Here is a 23,230-nt window from a genome sequence, read left to right on the forward strand (position 1 = left end):
AAGCCCGGGAGCGTTTTCTGCCACGTTTTATTCTGCGGTGCCAACGCGAAGAATTTACAGCGCGGTAAGAGAGAGGACGGTACTGAGTTTAGGTGCCACGTAGCAGGATCGATGCTGCGAGGTTACCACCCGCGCCGAGAGCTGAGCTCGTTGTACTAGCAGGCGGCAAGCGCCGTCTTGCTGGACAATCCAGCCGGCCGGCGTGCGAGAGGCCGCGGCCGCGGGGAGCTGAGAAGGCGCACGCAGAGTGGAGGAACTTCTGAAACGGGGAAATTCTGCTGTCGCCTCCCCGGGCTGGAAGTGGGTGCAGTCAAACTCTAAATTTACCGTCCCAGTCAAACTCTAAATTTACCATCCCAGTCAAACTCTAAATTTACCGTCCCAGGCTATGGATCGAGGAGCCTTTCCAGAGATAACCCTAATGACCTCCCCGTAGCCGGGGTAATGAGCGTGCCTGAGAACATGACTATAATCCCCTTCGCTTACAAAAGAGACCAGCGGTGCCTAATGGGCCACATCCTACAGGACTTGCTTTCCCCAAACTGCCACCTCCTACAGCACAAGTGACTTCCCTTGATGGCTCCAAAACTTGACCCCAAATAATGTGGAGCTAAAGAGGAAAGCCTTTCCGTTACATTAAGATCTTTTTTCAAACTGTTCACGTAACTTTCTGCCGGCACGGTGGTACAGGCAGGGAAGCACCTTTCCCCCCGGCTGTTCTCTTTGCTACCTGTCAGTAATTCGGTTCAGAGACGTCTGTGATCGTTGTCCCATAGATTTGGGTCTCCCAGTCCGAGAGCTGTTTCACAAAGCCCCGGTGTGGTCTCATGTTTGTTTTGCATTTCAGAACATAGTTCCAAGCTCTCTGTAAACAGAAGGAAAGCAAAGGAGTGTTAGGAATTTGAACTGGAAGTGAATCTTGGGTATTTACACGAAGCAGCTACAGTTGTGAACAACACAGCTTTGTATTTACTCCCTGTGTTGGACAGCAAGAACCTGCAGGTAAGACTTTGTCTACCGAAGCAGGGACAGAGTGGATGAAGATGTGAACTTCAGAGAAGCCTGTCACCTTCATACTCTTCTCTCCTGGATATGAGGACAGCTCAAGCTGCTTTCACTACCTGGCAGGTATCTTGCGTTATTTTACAGCGATGGAGCAATGCAGTCCTGGATTTCCTACCCTAAAATGCTCTTTCTTCCATGGATGATAAGCAAAGCAGTGAAGTATCAGCTATTCACAGGTAAGCAACAAAGGTTATCGTGTTTCTGGATTGGTGTGACCTGTTGTGGCAGAGCAGCTATGAAGCTCCAGTTATCCCACTGCATTAATTACAGGCATCTTAATTATTTGTTAGTTCCATGTAACCAGCTAGGAACCCTGCTACACACAGGGCAGATCCACCGGCATTACTCCGCTTTAGTCCAGCTGCATCCTTGGGTTTACCCACTAGTGCTCATCTTCCCGCTTTTAAAATAGAGTGCCCCCCGCACTCGGAGGATTGCTTAAGTGTAATGAGACCAAAGGTTAGAAGATAGTGCTCCATTGGTTTGTTTTTCTAATCTCAGTGATTCTGCAGGCTCCGAGGCTGATCTTCCAATATTTACTCCTCTGGGCCCATGGTGTGGATGTCTGTAGTTCCCCTGAACTCAACAGATCTACTCACATATCGATTACTAATAGAATAAGGGGCCGCACATCCCCAATCTGCTTTTCTTTTGCAATATCCCCGTCTTTCAAGGCTTTCAAAGATCTTTGCCTAGACTGGGTAAAGGATCACACGGGAATCTGTTGCACTGCTTTTGTCTGCAAGAAACAAACTTGTCTGCCAGGGTAATCCCCCAGGAAAGCTTTGCCTAGCCAACGGTGGGCAAGCGCTGCCCAGGCCAGCCGCAGCACGCCACCGCCATGTCAACCTTTTCTTCTTCTTTTTTTGGCGCTTAGTAAAATGCTGAGTCCAGCCTCTTGATACCAACTGAGAGAAATTGGAAGGATCAGCCTTTGACTTTTGCACTGCCGTTGCAAGCACCCCCAGGAATTTAGCGTGCAAGGGAATGGTTATCAGTGTGCGGGAGCAATCACACCCAGCATTAGTAGCAGAGACCAAATAGTGTCTGCAGCCTGTTGGCACGCTCACCCTGAAATTACCCGTTGGCACACAGCGATGGTAAGAAATTTCCTCTTACGTTGCAAATGTTTGCACAAAATCAATTAAATTAGATACAGGCCCAGCTTCAGTGAAGCTTGGATCAATCCTTTCAAGCTCCCGAAGGAGGAAACACTTTCCAAACAAGGACAAGATTTTTAAGGAGATGGCCTTTCAGTTCCCATGGGAACTAGCCTGCGCTGTGCAAGCAGGCACCATGATGCCCATGCGCTGTATGCAAAGGGAAAAAGGGCCTGGCACCTGGGGAGAGGTCACCAGGCTATTGCACAGCCGGGTCATTCTCAGCCATCATTAATTATTTTTCTTATGTTATTCAGAGCTATGGAGCAGAGTGTACTGGCCATTGGGCCTGTACATCCTTCCTGGGCTAGTATTATCCCATTCCAGATTTCTCTACAGTACTACCTGTGGGAGGGAATTGCTTCTGGAGGAATAAAATAGGATTTTGGAAGAAGCCAGTGCTGCTGAGCCCAGTGGTAAATCAGAGCCCTGCAAGCACTGGGTTCTGAATTTCCCTGTAATCCCATGGTATTACGAGATGGGATTAACTCCAGTAGCTTCTGGATAGTTTCTCTCTCAGATCCAGGAGAGCAGAAATACTAAGTTCTGTAACCACAGCTTTATTTTTGTAGCCCCGTAGGTAAGTAGGGAAATGCAAGAATATCGCAGGTGCCAGGGAAAGGACTCACAGATCCAGAATCACACCTAAGCCACCTCCTTAACGGTATAACGAAGATACAATCTGCTATAATAGAATCAGTTACATTATCAGGTGGAGAGTCTGCATGAAAGGACAGATAATGTCTTTCTCATTACTACAGTATTGAGGCTTCAGAAACAGAAATAAACTGCAGACCCAGCCAGTATCTGTGGGAAATATGACAGTGATGTACCTTCAGGGAAAACTGGCAGGAATGCATAAGGTAGGCCATGGTTACTGTGCTGCTCCGGCTTATCCCCAGGCTGGAGAACACCAGCACCGCTCCACGATCCAGCTGAGCGTCTGAGTAAAGAAATGCCAATCACAAATTAGTGATCTGGGAAATCAAGCTTCCAATTGTACAGTCAAGCGCTCATTCAGTGACAGCTGACAGGCTAGCAGCCAGAGCAACAGCAACCCTCATGAGCCCTGACAGCAGCAGATGGGCACTGCCAGCTCCCTTTTCTGTAAGCATTTGCTTTTCTTAAAAATCCACTGAGTTAAAAAGTGGCTTTGAAGAGCAGAACCAAATGACAATGAGCAGTCAATGCTTCATTACAGATCGGTGTCGCCTTTACATCAGGTAACTGAAGAAAAGTGGCCTACCATGACCAATCAGCTGTGGTCAGCATCGCATCAGCTACTCAAACTCTTCCCAGAAAGGTTTAAAGGCATTGAAATTTCTGATGAATGCAAGCCTAACTGTTCACCACTGAAGGTGGAGGAATCAGCTCTCAAACTGGAGGGACTGAGACTTCAAATCCCTTACCCCTCCACGGGGATCACCAGCAGGAGCATGTACATGCCAGCTAGGGCACTGGTTTTATGATGTTTTTATGATGGATACTTTGCAGTGAAAATTGCCAAGATCAGCAAACTCTTTTTCTACAAAAGCTAAGCCCACTTGGCTTTAAGATGATGCTGTCACTCGCTCCTAACCACATCAACCTATGCCTGAAAGGTTCTATATTTTATTAATAAAAGATTAATGTCTGCTCCCTCTCCAGAGCAGACAGCATGACATGTTTTTGGAATATCAGCAACTGAACTCTAGAATTCATAGGGCAAAGCCTCTTTTTTTACTGCTGTCGAGAGGTTGTGGGGTTTTGTGCTTTTTTCTTCAAGCTCTAAAACAGACTTTTCTGACTTATTTCTACCACCAGATACTGGTTCTTTTCTAAGACCTGAGTAGAAATGGCCTCACTCCAACATACACCTGGCATGAGGAACACTCACACTCCCCTCAGAGTACGTGGAGAGCTTTAGTCTAGCGTTCACCCATAACCGTTCCAGTTTAAGTAATCTACTCTAGCCTGTCAAGTAAACAGTTTCAAGTAAACAGTATACACTTCCACAAGAGCTACAGCTAATAAACTCTTATAGTCTGTTTTGGAAACTTCTATAAACAGTGAGGAAGAAACTTTCTTTTGAAATACTACTGGGAAAAAACCCGGGGCAAAATGAAAGGCACGTAAGTGGATTTCGATACTGGGGTTCAATGCATGCAAATGATGACATTCAGTTCAGGACTACAAAATTATATCCTCGAATATTGCTTCCTTTTTTCTTTGTGTCCAGTTGTCATTTCTTATTTTGAACTTGGGTATTTAAGTAATTTCTTATTTTGTACTTTTGTACTTATTTTGTATAAGGTCTGTGGGGACAGGGTGGTCTTTTGCTTCTGGGTCTGTACAGCACTCAGCTCAGCAGGGCCTCGGTCTGTGGCAGGTGTTATTTCATAAGTGTGATAAAAGCTAACGACACAGTTGGACGCCATCACAGGATGGAGCTGCGGGACATATGTCTGCTGTGCTGCTGCAGGCACTGAGCTGGAGAGTATGTTTTTACTTGCCCTCTCTGATGTAATCAGCTCAAGGCAGGTTTATGCTGTCCAACCTGAAAGTCCTCCTAGGCCCTACGGTGGGTCTGCACTGCAAATCACAAAGATTAGCAGCGTCTTGTGGTAAGTTCTCCAAGGTGTGTCACACTCTTGTTCAAATAAAGCTCTGGTGGTTGAAGATTTGAGCTGGTAAAAGTCAAAGGATTGTATTTTAGAACAAAGGAATAGGAGGGAATCCTATGAAGCCCTGGTAGACATCCTGCAGCAAAGCCTTTCCAGATCAGGTGGAAGGCTCACTATTATCAGAGAGTGAGGTATTCTGTAAAGTGAGTAGGAACATCAGAGTCAGATGCCCTGTAAAATCTCCTCTCTGTCTATCAGGATGGTTAGTAAGGCAGCTCTAGTACCCATTAGGATGTGGGCTTGCCTGGGAGCATACTGATCTTGAAAGATTACGACCCTCCTGTCTGAGCTTCCTGTTCGAGTGAACTGCAGTCACTCCCATCTCATATCCTAGAGTGAGCAAGGTCTCAGGAATTCCAAATCAGGAACAACTCACCTATGAAATGACAAATGGTGCCAAAGGTAGAAAAAAGATCTGCTTCGAGCGAATCTGGAACAGATATATGGAGATATTTGCCGCCTTCTGCAAACCTGGAAAAAGAGCACACAGCGTGACATGGACCAGAGAAGCAGCTTTGAAAAAATGTGTTTGTTGGAGGCAAGCTGATAATGTTGTTTGCTGTTACATGTGTGAGTTTTTCATCATTGTCATCATTAACATTATGATAACGGATTTGTTATGGTAAGACACTGAGGTGCTTGTAATACAGAACCAGTTTAATTACTGATTTTCCATTCCACATGGTATCAGCATTGATGTCTTAACCTAACCTACAGCTTCCTTTATCTGGGAGCTAAATGAAAACAGATGAACTGAAGGCAAGAGTGCCTTCACAGCATGCACGTTGGCAGTTTTGTGAACATAGCCCCCCAATTCACTTCATGTGGTTTTCTATGACAGCATCCTCCTCCTTCCACAAGCTCAGAGAACTCAACTCAGAGGACTAATGGAGAAAAACGTTGGTGAGGAATTTCTGAAATGTGAAAGCACGTCATGCAGAGGGCATGGGAAGATTACCCACAGTGTAGAGACCTTTGAATATTTTCCTGTGGAGCCACAGGCATGAGAAATGTCTGCTGGTACACATGCACTGGGGTAGGTAAGTGGATTTGTTACTTCCTCTGTTTTGGTCACCACCTTGAGAAATGCCACTGGATTTTGCACTGTGTGAAATGGCATTTCCAGCATGGCCTACAGACTGAGCTGAATGGTCATGGACAGGTGTAGGTAAGGAAGGAAGACCAACAATGTGAAACAACGGTGGTTTAGCTTTTACACTGATGTGTTTGTAAGATTTTGCTCTGAAAGTTATTCAGAGATGTAGGTTCTTCCCAAAGGATGGTAGTATGAGATAGACTCGAAATGCCAAGGGCCTCCCAGTCCTCCTCTCACCCAGTCCGCCCACGTCATGGTAGAGGGCTGCAGGACTGCATTGCTGCTGTGCTGACTCTGGAGTAGGGATCAGAAAAATGAGCGTGAAGTAGCACTCGCATCTGCAGTGAACAACAGAGGTTTCCTTGGAAGTTCACAAGCACTGACTCCTCTGTGAACGGGCTCTGGTGCTGTGCCACCTCACTTTTTTCACAGGCACAGACATTGGTGAGGGTACACTTTGCTTAACTTACAGTGTTGTAGGCTGTTCAGAGATGTTGACTTGTGCTTTGATCTTCAGATCTTTCTGAATTTGTTGGTCACAGGCCTGCTTGAAATTGCCCATATATAACTTTGCAGGCAGTATTTCTACAGGGTATGGCTGGAAGTTGTCTAGTTCCTGCCGGAGAGAAACCATAGGCTCAGTTTAGAGAGTGTAATTTGCTCCTACTAGCTTGGAAAGTTCTTAAACAGAAGTCACGTGAAGAATTGAACGCACACTTAGTCAAGCGCCCATGACACACTCTCGTGTAATGACTCATTTAATCACCTGGACTTTCTGTATATTGAAGTCTTTGCTAGATTTAGTGAGAATAATTAACAGCATTGCTGTCATGGTGGCATTACTTGAAAAAAATCCTAACCAAACAGGAGGCGGCATATATTCTTTACATTGTCTGGAGGGACTGCAGCATAACAGATTCATTTGATGTTTTCCCCGGTTACTGTTTGCAAGGCTAAATGAAATAATCTGCCACCTGCAGAGCTGCAGGTGCCACGTACTGGCACCACACGAGTCCGCAGCTGCTTCCGGTGTCTGCAGCGTGAAGGCTGAGAACAAAAATACACAAAAACCAGCCGTGCCTCTATATCCCTCACCGATACTCGGCTAATGCTACAGCAGAACAAACCAGCAGCCTAACAATTTAAAGCAACAGAGAACAACAGCTTAAACTGAGAGGCAAGGAGGTACTCTGTGTCCAATTGAATCTGACGGGGAAGTTCAGCAGTTTGCTAGCCGTCACAAAGAAGCACTAAGTGAATGGATTTTTTCTCCTGCGCTGTAGCATCCCACAGGTTAGCGCTGTGTCACGGGCTATTTCATGTGAACCAGAAGTGAACAGGAACGACGGAAACAGAAGACATGTTGCAATGAGATGCTCTCTGCTGTCCAGTGCCCTCTAAATCTGCTCTGCTTCAGGTCCTGTCCTAGATGTGAAAAAGGGGTAATTGTTTCTCATAAGCTAAAGAGAGCAATGTTTGTAGGTGAAAGCAAACAATTAGGATACCAGTGTTCCAGTGGATGGCTGTTTTCTTTCCAGGCCTGTTGAAACAATGCAGCAGCACTTGCTTTGTGATCCTTCCCCATGAAAAGCTTTATAGACATGGAACCCAGTGCTTGATAGGAATTATACTTCTGTCTGAAAACATTTACTGAGTAACATCCCAGATAGTCAGAGAGGAACCTGCTTCTTTCCATCTTTTGCTACTGTTTGTTTAGTTATCTGTACTCTCCAGTAGGCCAGTTTCGCGGTTATCAGGGAAACCTTCCCAGTTTGTTTTCATGAGCTTTCTTTCATGCAATAGAAGAAGGATAAAAAAGGCAAAGTGAGGCTGTAAAAGAATTAGTGGTGAGACTCAGGGCAAGCACAGTAACTCAAATGACATTTAATTCCTTTGTCTGAAATTACTCTGATATCAGGCTCACACCACCATTTAACTTGAATTCATTAGCCATCATCAGTTGAATATGAATGCTAATGTCTTCTACTTGCAGATTAGTGTCATCTCACCTGAGGCATCCACAATATCTTCTGAGTCCTCAGAAAATGATAGCAAGCTGAAAAACGCTTGTATCCTCCCCTCAGGACGAGCACGGGATGGCGGGTGAACTGCTCAAAGCTTCTAGCATATTGGACGGCAGTTCCTTCCTCAGCATCTAATGAGATCAAAAAGCTATTTGCCAGGGCAGGTTTAGAGTGTCTCCATCAGCACTGGGGGTTAAATCTGGCCCACTGACACTGACAGCAAACTCCTTTTCATTTCATCTAATGGTCTGCAGAAAGCCTTGTTAAAAGCTAGACTTAGTCTTCAACTGTTGCTGCAGGTAACAGGGCATGCTGCTTTTCACCTCTTGTCCTGATCTTTTATTCCTCTCCTGGTTTCTTTTGTAGGTCTAGATAAAGGTTTTTTCCCTCCCCATTATTCTTTGGGAAATGCTCGTAATAAGTTCCCATAATAGGGAAGTATTATTAATTTAAATCTAATAATCTTCGTTTTATGGAGGCCCTTTTCTTTAGTCTGCTTTAGGCAAAGGGGGATGTATCTTGGATAAATTCTTCACAAGTGTTTTAAACACTCCCCTCAGTGAAGCAAATTATGTGAGATGGCTGCTCCCCCTCCTTCTCCCAAGGGATCCATCCTGCTTGCCTCTAGCTATGTCTGCATTAGAAACAGATCAGCACAATAGAAACCCGCTTCTGATTCTTCACACCTTCCCTTGCTACTGTCTCATCACTGAGCATTTATGAACACGCTTGCTTTATTCATTCCCCTCACACTCCCAGATTTTTTTGTAAAAAGATGATGTAAATCTTTGCTAAAAGTATAGTAGCCTTTACAAAGCTAATAGGAGCCAAAGAAACATACAGAAGTGGTTCTGCATATGGCAGGACTCCTTGCGAAAGGATGCGTGAAAGCTAAACATTTCCATGGTTCAAGGAAGACTGAACAATGGAAAAGTTTGAGCTCTTCACATTTCTCGGTGAACTCCCTCAAATGGTCACCCCCATTAAAGCTAAGTCTTTTAAAATATGATAAAGTCTTTTAAAATATGATAATATGACCTCAAAGAAGGAAGTACTCACTCTGTGAACATATGGAACTTGAGTCAGTGTTTTCAATCTCTGAAGAAGCACTGCTCCCTAAAAGGCAATCATTGAACAAGCCCAATCTCAGTGGAATGTGAAAAAACAAGAATCCATTCCTCACACGTGGCAAGGAACTTCAGAAGGATCAGTCCACAGATAGGAAACCAGACCTGCCAGGAAGCTTTGAAATAAAATCTGGATTTTTGAAGCCTAAGAACATATGCAACACAGTGAAAAACCAAAGGTATAGCACAGACGTTAGTTTTGCAAGTAAAACTGGGTAAATTTGTATCTCTTCCAATAAGCTCATAAAATTAAATGAGGAATGGGAGGACTATCTATCCTGCAGTGAGGCCTTGACTGACATGGGTCACAGGTACCTTTTTCTTTCTCCTCCTCCTCATAGTCACAGCAATCCAAAGAGCTGGTCTCGCAGTCATACACCACACAGTATCTGACACACCCCAACTCCTCGGCATCCGGTACCAGATACTCCCCCGTAGGACTCTACCAAAATCACAGAGGAATTCTCTCAGGAGGCCAGCTCCACACTTTTCTTGTGGCATCAACGCTACCAACATCTTGCAAGTTACTACTCTATAGCTATGGGGTGGGTTTGGGGCTACGTCTGTACTTGACTCTGAAAGACCCGGTTAGAATTCAGAAATGACACAAACTACGCCGGATGGCTTCATCAGCCGCAGCAGTAAAGATGCCAACACTGTCCTTTGTGAGACAAGTCTACAATATGCTAGTTCTTGTGCAATATTTTTCCTGATACGCAGCTGGTATGTGCCAATCCTTTGGGCTGCTGCAGCCGCCTTCGCTTTGTGACAGAATACATCCCCCCAGTGGCAGAAGTGGAAAGTGGCTGGAGCAGGCAGGGGAGGCTGGGGCAATTCCCTTGGGTTTTAAGCCAGTTGGGGTTTACTGCTAATCGCTAAATCCAGGGATGGTTCACACAAACGGTAATCCCCCCTCACCTGTTCAATCCTGCGTGCTGTAATAATATGGCTCTCGTCGTACTCACGCTGGGTACGAGCATCTGAAAAAAAAAAAAACAAGACAGAGCAATTGGCTTATTTGATGCTTTTAAGGTAGAATCCTGTTCGTAATTCAGTCAGTGGGAAGTCAGGCACTGACATCAACCAGAGAAAGAGATTCCGTTTCTTAGAAACTGAGACTTTCTGATGTGAACATAACGAACCCCAACACTGGTGTGAGTCTACGTGTAACACCAAGTGATGCCAGCAGCTTTAGTCCTGACCCAAGTGTGGTACCGCAGCGTTCACAGCGCCTGTCCCGTGCTCCGTTCTGCTCTGCCCTCTGGCCTCGCCTGGCCCCACTTGCTGGGCCTGCTCTGGCCTCCCGGCACCCAGCGCCTCTGCCTCTGTGCTGCCCTGGCCACGGGGAGAGGGGCACTGGAGAGACCCCAACCCCACCCCCAAACTGGCTGACTCCCTCACCAAAACATTTAATAATATTGCAGTATCAGGCACCCTTTTTTTGGTAGTGGTGCTATGCAAGATGTAAATGCTTATCAGCAACCTTTGCACAATGGTCAAGAAATCTTGTCTGCCTCTCAAACCTCCGGGAGCAGCAGGTGAGAGCGTCTGTCCCTGGGACGGCTCAGAGAAGGAAGCTGGGTGCCAACATGCAAGTGAAAAGGCAGCAATAGGCAGAAAACGTCCTCATTCACATCCTGCTGTTGGGCTGAGCGCCAGGAGAGGCTCACGGCCGCACGTTATTTAGCACCGCTGCTTTCTGCTGAGCCTACGGGATGAAAGCCGGAGCAGTACCGGGTCACGGCGCCAGAAATGGGATGGGAGAAACACCCCAAGAGCAAGGCCCCAGTAATTACAGGGAGTCACGTGTGCGCTTCCCCTGTACGCTCCCCCGTACAGCCCACAAACCCCATTTCCTCGGGAGGCCGCCCAGGCCGGCGCGGGGGCCCGGCTGCAGGCAGGGTCGGGCAGCAGGCCTCCCGCCCCGGGCTCACCCAGCAGGCACAGGTAGCCGGGCTCCGCCAGCCGGGGGACCCGCCGGTGCTGCTGGAGGATGTTGTAGAGGTGGCCGGGCTCGCAGAGCGCCAGCCCCGCCATCCCGACACAACCCCCGACCCGCCGACTGTCGCCGACCGTCCTCGCAGCCCGCCTCGCCCCGTTGCCGCGACAACGGCGGCGCGCGCCCCCTCACACCGCCTGGTTGCCAGGGAGGGACGCCCGGCGGTCGCTAGGGGTGACGTCAGATCCGGAGCTCGCGAGGCCCCCCCCCCCCCCCCCCCCCCCGCGGTGCGAGGTCTCGCGAGAGGGGCGGGCGGTCCCGCGCAGGCGCCGCGCCGTGGAGGTCGTTGGAGTCACCGGAGCCGCCGCGCCATGCTGTCCCGCCTCGCCCGTCCCGCCGCTGCCGCCGCGGCCCTCCGCCGGGGCCTCGCCACCACCGCCCAGGTATGCCCCGCCGCCAGCCTCCTCGCTGGCCCGCCCCGGTGGCGGGGGCGGCGCAGGGCCCGCACCCCCTCGGGGCCGGGGCCGGGGCCGAGCCCAGGCCCTCCTCTGTGAGGGGGTCTCCGGCCCTCCCGTGCGCGGCGGAGAGGGGCTGTGGGCGTCTGTAGCCGCCGGGTGTCACCGCCTCGGTCGGGGGGAGCGGGCGGTGAAGTGCTGCGAGGGAGAGGAGGAGCACAGCTCGTGGGGGTCTCGGTTCGCGGGGTGCTGGGGTCGGTGCCGTGTCGCTGCCTGGTGAAACGTCCGTGCTGTTGGGCATCGCTCTGGGCCGGAGCCTTTCTCCGGCCGGAGGCGTTCTCCGGCCGGGTGTACACTGGCTGGCAAATCTGTTGGTTCTAGGTGAACTTCTCTGTCTGATGGTATGTCGTGGATGATGAGCAGTTCTGCTTGCTGCTTCCTTCCTCTACTGAAATATGCCCCTGCTTTCGAAATGTATTAAGAATTAAAGCTGGCGGTTGGGGGTTTAACAGTAATCTGTAATGTGCTGAAATCCATTGTACGTGACTCTTGATACCGGGAGAGGACTGCTGCGACGTGGTAGGTAGATAGAGACCGACCTCTATCTTCTAACATAAATGGTTCCCGGTGGCATATGACAAAATGATTATAATCGCTATAAAGATACGGTTTACGAGAGAGGTTTGTGTAATTATTTTGGTAGGTATTAACTTTATTAGCAATGAGATTTTTGACCTCATTGGTATCAGCTCATTCATAAACACGGGGTGTAGCAGTGACTAATGCTAGACTTTGCTTCCCTTTGGAGAGTTTTATGCTAAATTACATTCGTTACAGTAGCAAGAAAACTGAGCCAAGTTTAGGCTGATCGAGCTTCTGGGTAGATTATTCCTTGTCATAGCATAATAATTAAGCTGTTCATGCAGGGACTTGAAGCTATTATGGCTTTATCTGGTAAGACAGTGTGATAAAGAACGTCCTTATCAGCAGTAATTGTATTACTGTGTTACCTCATACATCTCTGTAGTAGCCTGTGGTTCTCCATCACTTTGGCAGAGCATTGCATTTTAAGATTGTTCTGGGCTTTTAAAGTAGCTTTCCTCTCGTCTAGGGGCACTTTCGCTACAAAGAAGAGCGCAGGCATTTTCGAGAGAAATAGCTTTCTTCTAGAGAGCATGTTAGAGTGAAATTGGTTCACCAGGGCAACAAAGCAGAGTTGATTTTACTTGCTTCTCAGCCATACTTGATCAAAGCTGGAAATTATAGTCACTTTATGTTCTCAGGCCTCAGTCTTGAGGCAGCTGCAGGTACTATTTTGAATCTATTTCAGGCATACACCTTTTTTTCCACATATATACAATGATTATTACGTTTATTGTAGTCCATTAAATATATTGATTTGACAAATGGGAAGGCATGCTTTTTCGATACTGGCAAGAAAAACTAGAAAAACTGCATAATAGATTTTGCCCTAAGTCAGACCTAGGTCCACATGGTAGCAGGCATTAGCCTGAGGCAGGCGTTTCCGTCTGAGGAAAGATGATCCTTCCAGTTTCTTTGCCTAGCTGTGCTTCTCTTTTGAGCTTCAGATCACAAAAGAACGTTTTCCTCTAACTTGTCCTACCAATAAACCTCAAGGATCTTTGGGAGGCTGTTGTGATGATCGCTTTCTGTGGGCTTAGGCAATCAAGTTTGCATAGTGCTTGATAAAAAAATTGAGAAATAGAACTAAAAGTAAAGAAAGCGTGGTGAAATCCCCAAGGTCACTACTGCAGTAACTACCGAAACATCTCTTCAATGTGTGTGTTGTCCTTTTTCCTCAGAACAATGCCAAGGTAGCAGTGCTGGGGGCCTCGGGAGGCATCGGCCAGCCTCTCTCCCTTCTCCTGAAGAACAGCCCGCTGGTGAGCAGGCTCAGCCTTTACGATATCGCTCACACTCCAGGCGTTGCAGCTGACCTCAGCCACATCGAGACAAGAGGGAATGTTAAAGGTACTGCTGGAAATGATCTGTGTTCTGAAGGGCTCCTCTCGGGTGTCTCTGACACTTGGAGATGTCTGTTGCTGTGCTCGTGAAGGGGAATCTTCACATGATCCTGAAGCCTAATATCAATTTAATAGCTTTTTCTCAAGCAGTGCATGACTAATTAAGGTTTAGCTGATTAGATTGATATGCATGGAGATGAGAATGGTCTGCGGCTGCAGTGTTGAAGGGGAATTTGTAATAACTGGCAGGAAACATTCAGTAAAATCTTGGAAAAAAAGCTTGAGCATTGACTTTAAAAGTTTGACTGCAAATAGACTTAACACTCCCTGGGTGTCTACATTAATTCTGCATGCATCTTTTCTGAAGGGACAGCTGTCAAGTTCTGATGAAATCGAACTTAGTCTGCTGATCTTCATTTTCTTTGAAGATCACCAAGAGGTTACACTTCACTTGAATGTGCCTATCTGCAGTTCTTTGGGAGCACTGACTGTAGTGCCCAGCTAGTGTCTGCAGAGAGTAAATACACATAACGGGAGGAATCGAGGGTTTTCAAAACAGATGAATGTGAGGTCCACACCGCTCTTGTTCTGTAAGTTTTGAAACAAGGATACAACATCGAATAGAGTCCGTCCATAATTGTGTTGCTTTGCTTTTCAGCATAAGTCTGAATTGAAGGCTAAATTAAAAAAGGGATTGGGCGCCTGTAGGTATAATTTTGTACTTCAAAGTGTCAGATATTTAATAACCGGCAAAAACATAATGCCGGAATGTCTTCTGTTTCAGGCTTCCTGGGACCCGAGCAGTTGCCAGAATGTCTGAAGGGCTGTAATGTTGTAGTTATTCCTGCGGGAGTCCCTAGAAAACCAGGTACGTTCTCTCTGTTAAAAAGCCCCAGGGCTTCGTTGAAGTGTATCTCTGTAGGACTGTTATTCAAATAGAGCTGTATCTGGTGCTTTATGGTAGTGTTGGCTTGGGATGTAAGTGGTCTGTTAATGGCACTGACCTAGAGCTTGTTGTAGTATCAGGCAACTCATTTAGCCTCTGTCTTAGATCGTCCCTCCTAAAATGGGCAGAATTGATTTCTGGAGTTCCTATGTAGGGGTGAGGTGCAAAGACTTTTCGTGCAAGTGATCCTGAATCTCCCTTAGTGTTTCTTGCCCAGGGCAATGCTCCAGTAAAAAAACTGGTTCTTTGTTTCATTTCTCAGCAGAATAGAAAGAATCCATTTGTTCTGCATTAATTGTATGATAACTTCTCAGGGCATCTCTGAACGAATGCTGTTAAGCCTTCCTAGAATGTCTCTGACCTACTCCATTTCTACTCTGTTTTTCAGTGTCCTATTGGGAATGTAACAAAATTCTAGACTTTAATGCCTAGCTCTTCCTAATTCTTAATTTTTCGTGGTTAAAGTAGTTGCTGCAACAGAAACAAGAGGTGGCACTTACGCAGCTAGCAATATTTTTCACAGAGCAGTTGGCATTCAAACTGTAGCTGCGGAGGTGACTGCAGAGAGGGAGGAGAATTCATCTTGGGAGCAGTTACGCTGAGCACCACTGGTGTACTGGTGTGGGTCAGTATGGTCGCACCGTACTTCAAGCTGCCTAGGTGAAATAGGTCCTGCCGATTGACAGCTGGGCTGGTTGCTCCTGAAAAGGGCTGATCTATCTGAAAGGGCAGTAATCTTTTATTAGCAAGAGGAGTTACCTTTGGAGCCAATTCATTACTGCAGCTGGAGAGTTTTCTCTTGCTATATGAAACCAGAAGCTGATATATCTCTGTCTAGAGCAGAATATTGTTTTTTCATTAGATTGCTTGCCCATTAATGAGTAGACTATGGGTAACTTAAAATATTGTACTGGATGCGTTTTAGGTATGACCCGTGATGACCTGTTCAACACCAATGCTAGCATTGTTGCTACTTTGACATCTGCCTGTGCAAAGCACTGTCCAGAAGCCATGATCTGTGTTATTTCTAACCCGGTAAGCATTTTCTGGAGACCTTGAAAATGTAGAGGAAAAAAAATCCAGACTGAGAATACTAGAGCAATCTGAGTTCCTATGATGTTTGATCAGTGTCTTTAAGGTCTGCAGTGTATTTGCAGAAAAGAACTAAAAGCCTGGTTCTACTAAGCCATTTTTCTTGGCTATATTTAAATCGGAGGAAACTTGGATGTAAAAGTGCTTAAGACCTCAACGTCTGTATGACTATGGTTATAATACATACTGGCGTATTAGCTGGAATAGAAGTCTTAGCTCACTAAGGGAGGAGCCTTTGTAATGTGAATGAACAAATTTATTGTCTTAATGGTTATTTAGAATGGGTGATTTTTATTCCAGCCTGACTGTAAATTGCTCTTCAGTTTAGGAATTAAAGTAATTGGCTACAGTTTTGATACAGACTTGTATCAACTTAGGAAGCCAACTTCCTAAGTGGGAAGTATACTTTGGGCTGTTTACTGGCCTGTTCAGTTCATGCATTGGCTTCATTATTATACTGGTTTTAATGAATGCTTGCCTGTTCTTGCTTATAGGTAAATTCAACCATCCCGATAACTTCAGAAGTCTTCAAGAAGCATGGTGTGTATAATCCAAACAGAATCTTTGGCGTTACAACGCTGGACATTGTCAGAGCGAACACTTTTGTGGCTGAACTAAAGGTAGGTCATAGTAACAGATGCTGGGGGAGGGACACTGCCTGCTTTGCTCATCAGATCTATCAAAAATGCTTTTAAAATCACTGCCGAGAGCTAAAGGAGCTCGGATTTCTGTGGAGCTACAGGCGAAGGCAACATTCCCTGTTTCCATTCTCTAGAGGAGCCTGGGGATAGGGTTTCCTGCAAAATGTGGTTCAAGAGACTTTGACCTTTCCTTTTCATAGCTGTCCCCTGTGAGCGAGCTACATGTTCGCCTTAATTCTGTTGGCATTTTCAACCCTGCTGGTGCAACCGGAGGAGAGGGTTGAATTGTAGTATGTACTTGCAAGTCAAACTCTGTGCTGTGTGTTACAGGATATTCTGCAAAGTATCAGGAGGTGTAACAGGTTCCTGCTCTTAATAGCCCTGGTGGAGTTTGTACTTCTGCTGCTATTTATCTGAACTTGCCTTAATAATATCATGTAACTGTCTAAAGTTAGTAGAGTAACCTGGAGCTCAACTCTGTAGATCTGGCTTTGTGAGATCTGGGAGTATAGCTGCCTCCGAAACTCCTGCCCTGTGTAGCACTGGGTTATAGATGTGTCCAAATACTCAGGGCAGAAAATGAAACATGGTGTGTTTAAATGTTTTTCTTGTCCATATGCTTCAGAAGCTGGAAAGTTTAATGTTTCCCTTAGGGCTTAGATCCAGCTCGAGTAAGTGTTCCGGTTATTGGTGGCCATGCCGGGAAGACTATCATCCCTCTGATCTCTCAGGTAAGTCATAGTAACCGCCATGTGTGGCGTTGCACTATATGGTATTCCTCGTCAAAACGTTAGAGTTGATGTAAAGTGCCTTTGTGATGGCGTGCAAGGTGCTAAAATACAGCAGAGACAGTCTTCCCTGCTCTTATAGCTGCTTTCATTCTGAGATGAGGTACAAGATACTGGAAGGCAAGGAGCTAAATCTAAACTCCTCTGGGTGGTTTAAATAGTTCCAGCCTTTCTCCTGCAAAGGAGTTTGTGAATAAGACCTGAGGTGTGATGTGGGCGTTCAAATGTCTTGGCACTGTTTGTTTTGGTTTTTATTTTTTGTGACAGGTATTTAATGATATGAATACCTTGCTTCTGCAAGAAAATGAAATTGATTTTGCCATGGTGGACTAGAAACACCACTTCAATATGCAGCATTGAAATGAGGAGGCATAGCTCAAGCTGTGCGGGGAGGCCTGCTTCCGTAATGACTGGTAGTTAGGGAGAGGCTTCCTTTGCACATCTAAGCCAGAATGCAGTGTAGAAATGCAGTTCTACAGCAGGCTGCAGCTTCATGAGGAGATGGCTAGGATATGGCCAAGGAGCAATCTGCGAGAAAGGGGAAAAAGCTTTGCTCGAAGTGGGGAGTAAAGTATCCTTCACAGAAGGATGTTCTTGGGGAGTAAGAGCAAGGGCTTTGGAGCAGCTGAATGCTGAGAGGGTGCTTTTGTTAGTCAATCGGGACAGTGGCAGCTGCACTTAACGTACTTGCATAGCTGTGTCTGAAGGTTCAGTAACTTCCTAAACGCTGCTGGCAGACTGGATCCTTCATAAGGCTCTTGACTTCCATAATGCCACAGTGACCCAAATATTTACAAGGTGGCTTTTTGAAATTCCTAAGGCCTGTTACATGCTTGGAGGGCATCCGTCTAGTGCAAAGGACTACACAGTAGTGAGTAACCATGGCAAGCCCTGGTTTTGCTGTCAAGTTGCAGTTTGTCCTTGAGCACTCTGGGCATGGCTAGGTTCCTGTTACAGTCCACGCAATAACCAGCGGCCTTGGTGAACGCTTGCAGCTGGTCAGTGTGTCACAATCTGTGAGCTGGGGTAACTGATTTTCCCAGTTGAGAACTGTTGGCAACAACTGTAATGGTACAAAAAGCATCGTGTGGGTGGCCTTATGCTGAATCTGGAGGGGTCCTGGTATTTGATAGAACCTTCTTTTTTCCAATCTAGTGCACACCAAAAGTGGACTTTCCTCAGGATCAACTGGAAAAGCTTACAGGGAGAATTCAAGAAGCTGGCACTGAAGTTGTCAAAGCTAAAGCAGGAGCAGGTTGGTTCTTGACTATAGCTTCCAAGTAATTCTTGTTGGCCAGCTGAATGGATGCAGTCCTCTTCAGTTTAATCTTATTTACAACTGCGATGCAGAATTACGAACTGCTGATTACAAATCTAGCTGCTCTGCCATGTCAGTGACTGCCTGAACTGTGGTACTAGAAGCAGCTCAGTAAGTAGGTAAGACTAAACGTTAACTGACCCCACACCATGGATGGCTTTAAAAAGGATCTTCTCTGTCAAATTAAGCTGTTTCTTCTATAAATTGGGTCAACGAAATGGCATGTAGCTGGCAAAAAGCTGCTACGTTATCCAACTAGCTGTGAGCTTGAAGTCAACGACACTGCAGCTCTGTAAACATATCGGTATGGAAGCCTTTGATGCTAAAGAAAGTATCAAATTTCAATGTGGTCTGTTCTAAAAGTGATTTAACTTTTACAGGATCTGCCACCTTGTCTATGGCCTATGCTGGCGCTCGATTTGTGTTCTCTCTGGTGGATGCAATGAATGGAAAGGAAGGGGTTATTGAATGTGCCTTTGTTCGATCGGAAGAGACAGAGAGCCCGTACTTCTCTACACCTCTGCTACTGGGAGTATGTACTTTAAATGATGAGGCTTATAAACAGCAGCTACTGATTTAGTCTTGTGGTTTTTACTCGGTGATTTCAATTTAGTCTAATGCGAGGTATTGCCAAAGTTAACAGCTGAGCGTACCTTAAGAGTTCTTGAATATTTGGGTATTGTACATATACCTCATGCTCGACAGGGGTGCTGCTGCTTTTATCCGCTCCGAGACTGCGGATCGCTGAGTAACCAGAGATTCAGACTTGTCTTAAGAGGTCACGCTTGCCTCAAGTCAGTGCCTGTTTATGAAGGGCTTTCATACGATTAACCAGAGTCAGCAATCCTGTCTCCTCGGCTTGATCTGCTACAAGCAAATCCCTCAAATTGAGGCACATGGGGAACTACAGCATGGATTAGGATTAACAGATTGCTTTCAGGACCTCTACTGAACTCTGAACGAAGTGTTCCTTTTGTCACCCTTACCCTGTGGGTGGAGTGAAAAACAAGGATGCTGCAGCCCTGTCGTGGCTGCTGGGATGCAAAGGATGGTGTATGCTGTCTTAGGTGCTAGCCGGCAGGGGAATGGAAGCAGAGGGGTATTAAGGGGGAAGGGTTTGGATGTAGGCATGAGATCTTGAAAACCTAGGAGTGCAACTCTGAAGCCGTTTCAGATTGCAAGCCCGTGGCAAGCGAAGGGCGTACACCAGAGAAGAGAGATTCTTTTGCTAAACGGTGGGTTTGAAGGTAGGAAGAGGCATGAAGGACCAGTTGGTATTGTTCTCCTCTTGAAGGGCTGATGGGCTAGCTTCAAATGTCACATTTGTGAACAGTGAATGAGAAGTTTGTGAAGGATGTAGAAGTTGCTACAGATAATAAGAGGCTTCCAAGCCTTGCCAGGAAGCACAGGGTTGGCAGACTAGAGATGACAGAGGTCCCAGGCTGGGTCTCCATCTCAGCTGGATAATACTTAATCAGAGCTGTTAAGTTACTCTCTAGGTCATTGAATGAATGGTTAATCCTTAAATCCTCTTTCCCTCAGAAAAATGGAATTGAGAAGAACCTAGGTATTGGCAAGATCTCCCCCTTTGAAGAGAAGATGATTGCTGAGGCCATGTCTGAGCTGAAGGCTTCTATTAAGAAAGGAGAGGAGTTTGCGAAGAACTTCAAGTGAAGAGTTGATGATGGAGAGAAATTAACAACTTCCTTAATTTATTAAGGCATCATGTCACTTTACGACTTCTGATTCAAAGCTCATGCCTTGATTGAAGTCTGTCTGTATTAGCTTAATGATTGTTGCCAGTGCAGAGTCTAATCATCAATAAAATGGCCTCATTTTTTCAGTGTACCATCTGGAATTGTCCTGATGTGCTTGTCTCTTGAAGGTAGAAGCTGGAGGTCTCTGAAAGGTTATCAGTTTCTGTAGTGATGAAGGAGTCTCTTAAAGTGGGTGAACCGATTGCTCTCAACTTTGCTGCTGCTTGGGTTTTGGCTTGGGCTACTTGTTTGGCGCAGCGGCTGGGAAACCACGCGTGATCAAATAAGATCAAGATGGGGTGAGGAGGCTTGCAAAAGGGGGATAACTGAGTGAAGTGATCCAAGAAGTGTTTTTTCAGGAGGTGGCGTTACCTCTGTTTGTTACCTTGTGTTGCCTTAATCTCTTACGTAATTGGATTTTAAAAGAGTTAGTAAAAGAGCACAGTGGTTGAAACGTCAGTCCTGCTCTAAGAAAATAATTAAAATGCTGAGAGTGACTTCTTTCTAGTTAGGAACAAAAGCCTTGATTTAGCATCTACATAAATTTCTTTTACATTCATCCTCTTGTGACTATAAAAATAAATGTCTGCAAGAAAATGGTGATGACGAGTTCTGTTGCTGACTTCTTTGAAGGTAAGCTTTAATGAAGGAAGCTATTAATTCGCTCTTCCTCCGTGCTCTGTGGGCTGCTTACCCTATTGCTTTGAATTGCTTTAATCCACGTAGGTTGAATTCTAAGTTGAACAGACTTTATTTTGATTAGATGAAGGAAGCGCCAAAGCCCAGCGCCTCTGGAGGAATTGAGGGGGGTGTTGGTTTGAGCGAGAGAACCTAGTGTAGAAGCTTCTCTTAAGGAAGAGACCTAAAGGTAGTAGATGCTGTTTGGTCACTGGCTGTTTTCCCCCCACTGCTTGTATTCTAACTCTCTTCTGAGCTATTTTATTTTAGTCTAGTTCGTTCTGGACTGGATCACACAGTTGTGACACTGAAGATGTCTTGAGAATAAAGTGCTTGGCTCTTTCCCTGCCCTGTGGAACACGTAGGCAGAGAGAGGACAGCAAGCACAGTTCTTGTCACTCCTCTCTGCAGAAATTCAATGTATTAAAGCTCAGTTTCTTTACAGAAATAGTAGTGAAGCGTCGGCAGTCATTACTCAGCAGGCTTGGAACAAAGTAATTATTAGGTGGTATTAATAGAATTAAAGGTTAAAGAATTAAAGATCATGTTGGAGCAGGGCAGGGGAGGATGTCGGAACTGGAGGACACTGAGAGGAGGAGTGACTGGCCAGGCCTAGTAAATGCAGCCTGGATTTTGTGTTCAAAACAATAAATGGAAAGCGTGGGGCAGACTGCGATGAAGCGGGTTGCTGGACGTAGGGGTCCTGCGGGCCTGTCAGCAATTTTGTGTCCAGAAATAGGCAGCGCAGGTTATTTAAAAACAGGGTGTGTGTCCATCTGCCAGAGCTAGTGGCCTGCGCCCCCGGCGTGGGTGCCCCGGTGGTCCAGGGGAACGACGACACGAAGCCGCCGAGCTAATGGCTGCAGGGGATGCCTTGCCTTGCGGTCAGGAGGGAAATAACATACACTGGTTCTAGTCCTGCTATTTTAAATACAGCAGATAGAGCAGATTTCTGAGGGCTGAAGATTTTTAGAACTTGGTGTTCATAGTGTGGCTTAGGTTATTCTATCTTTTTCTTGTGTCAGCAGTCCAAATCCAGCGAAGTCTGGGGGAATTGCATGGACAAGCAGAAAGCTTTGCTTATACCAGTAGGGACTCGGGGACAGGATGGGTAAGTGGAGCTGAGGTGGAAGAGGATTACTTCCCAGCACCTGCTGACTCGTAGGTTCTTCAGGCTCTCCTTCAAATCCCCTTAACGATAACACTGTCCCTTCCCTTTCTGCACTGTTTGGTTTTTGGGTTTGGTTTCCCAATCCCGTGCCTCATCCTTGGAGTTGCAGCCGTTCCCTGTGCCTGGAAATCTGCTCTCCTTTTGGGAAGGGAAATGAGACACCCTTCCTGCAGCTTTCTGCAGTGAAGGCAGAGACCAGGAGGACATTGGATGAAGGTGAGAAATGAACTTGTGTCAGTGTTCTCTGCTTGGTCAAAAGCGCTGTCCTCCTGGCCGAACGCTGCTGTGGTGGATAACTTCATCGCTATGAAGACTGAAGATGGTTTGCAGAGGTAAGTGTGGACATCCCACCCCTTCTCTTCTCTCTGAACAGATTCCCCAGAGGAGGAAAGGAACTGGGGCGTACCCCTCCTTGGGAGAAGTAGGAATTAGCCCGGGGGTACCTCGATAAGCCAACGCTTTGCCCTGGAAGTTGTTTCCTGGTGCTGAGACACACGACCTTCATCCTCTCTCCTGTAAGCTGCTGCGGTGTGGCCGCCTTGCTGAGTCACGGTGCTAGGTCCGGTGCCGGCAGCCTTTGGTTTTATCTCTTGTGGAGGTGAGTAACCAGGCTGCTGCGGCTGGGTCTGGAGGAGATGGAAAACCTGCCCTGCTCAGAGCTCTTGGGTTTCATCCTGTTTACTGAGCAGACTTTTGTCTTGATGGTCTTTAAGCATCTGACATCTTCCATTGCAGCATCATTTATGTGCACGGAGCTGCCGCCTCCTCAGGCAGCCCAGCTTGTGCTGGAGCCCAGATGTCAAGATACAGAGGAGATGCATATTAAGAGTAATAAATAAAGATACTCCAGATGGCCATATGTCAGGTCACTTGATCCCACCTGCCACTCCTGTGCTGCTGGGGCACACGATAAAGTGCAGGAGAGGATAGAACAAGGAGAAAAGCAAATGACGAATCGAGTCTTTCATCCTGATCGACCTCAGTGCCCCGGGGGGCTTCAGGTGGGACGACCGCAGGAGCAGGGTGCAGGCTGGCAGCCCTGTGTCCCTCATTCCTGGGAAAACTCTTTTCCTTTCCTGGCTCTGTTTAAGTGCTTTGGGGTGGGGGTACAGACCTGCCACCTACTCACCCCGGGAGGGCTCCGGGTGGCGGGAGTCGGGAGATGGCAGCAGCAGCTTGCCTTTGGGTAGGGCTGGTACCCCCCGCAGCAGGTGCGGCCAAGCCTGGGGACAATCGCTGGCATTTTGGTGATATTTAGGAGGAGAAGCAGGGGAAACAACAACAGGAAGACAGTTGGGTGCAGCCTCTGCCTTGCCAAAGCTGGC

At 46.6% G+C, this 23,230-nt stretch overlaps 2 protein-coding genes and 1 long non-coding RNA gene across 4 annotated transcripts; 2 read left to right on the plus strand and 1 right to left on the minus strand.

The window, feature by feature from the left end:
* Window positions 1-218: 218 nt before the first annotated feature.
* On the minus strand, window positions 219-11,291 carry STYXL1 (serine/threonine/tyrosine interacting like 1). Of its 2 annotated transcripts, XM_075518165.1 has the most exons (9): window positions 11,070-11,291; window positions 10,054-10,115; window positions 9,451-9,577; window positions 9,068-9,124; window positions 7,994-8,139; window positions 6,455-6,600; window positions 5,265-5,359; window positions 3,059-3,168; window positions 734-865 (listed from the first exon to the last, which is right to left on the minus strand). In XM_075518165.1, exons 1-9 carry the CDS (start codon window positions 11,170-11,172, stop codon window positions 734-736), a joined length of 978 nt encoding a protein of 325 aa, XP_075374280.1. In that variant the 5' UTR covers window positions 11,173-11,291. The 2 variants fall into 2 exon arrangements, with proteins under 2 accessions (XP_075374281.1, XP_075374280.1); XM_075518166.1 differs by lacking the exon at window positions 3,059-3,168 and having other exon boundaries at window positions 219-865.
* LOC142417435 (uncharacterized) lies at window positions 841-5,614 on the plus strand. Its single transcript, XR_012777988.1, has 3 exons — window positions 841-1,241; window positions 1,943-2,165; window positions 3,128-5,614. It is a non-coding gene; the product is annotated as an uncharacterized LOC142417435 (long non-coding RNA).
* Window positions 11,292-11,376: 85 nt separating the features above from the next.
* Window positions 11,377-20,152, plus strand: MDH2 (malate dehydrogenase 2). Its single transcript, XM_075517956.1, has 9 exons — window positions 11,377-11,517; window positions 13,353-13,521; window positions 14,299-14,382; window positions 15,386-15,495; window positions 16,047-16,172; window positions 16,847-16,924; window positions 18,137-18,236; window positions 18,680-18,831; window positions 19,842-20,152. The coding sequence occupies exons 1-9, from the start codon at window positions 11,446-11,448 to the stop codon at window positions 19,971-19,973; spliced, it is 1,023 nt and encodes a 340-aa protein (XP_075374071.1). The 5' UTR covers window positions 11,377-11,445; the 3' UTR covers window positions 19,974-20,152.
* The last annotated feature ends 3,078 nt before the right edge of the window (window positions 20,153-23,230 follow it).

This window comes from Mycteria americana, chromosome 15 (genome assembly GCF_035582795.1).
Source record: "Mycteria americana isolate JAX WOST 10 ecotype Jacksonville Zoo and Gardens chromosome 15, USCA_MyAme_1.0, whole genome shotgun sequence".
Lineage (NCBI taxonomy): Eukaryota > Metazoa > Chordata > Aves > Ciconiiformes > Ciconiidae > Mycteria > Mycteria americana.

Bases quoted from the DNA above. Each gene is read 5' to 3' on its own strand.
- STYXL1 (XM_075518165.1), bottom strand. From the start codon at position 11,172: ATGGCGGGGCTGGCGCTCTGCGAGCCCGGCCACCTCTACAACATCCTC. The intron at 5,360-6,454 runs GTAAGTTAAGCA...CTCTTTTTCCAG, and splicing joins TCTGAACAGCCTACAACACT to GTTTGCAGAAGGCGGCAAAT. The intron at 866-3,058 runs GTACATCACTGT...TTCTGTTTACAG, and splicing joins CCTGCCAGTTTTCCCTGAAG to AGAGCTTGGAACTATGTTCT.
- MDH2 (XM_075517956.1), top strand. From the start codon at position 11,446: ATGCTGTCCCGCCTCGCCCGTCCCGCCGCTGCCGCCGCGGCCCTCCGC. The intron at 11,518-13,352 runs GTATGCCCCGCC...CTTTTTCCTCAG, and splicing joins GCCTCGCCACCACCGCCCAG to AACAATGCCAAGGTAGCAGT. The intron at 13,522-14,298 runs GTACTGCTGGAA...CTTCTGTTTCAG, and splicing joins GACAAGAGGGAATGTTAAAG to GCTTCCTGGGACCCGAGCAG.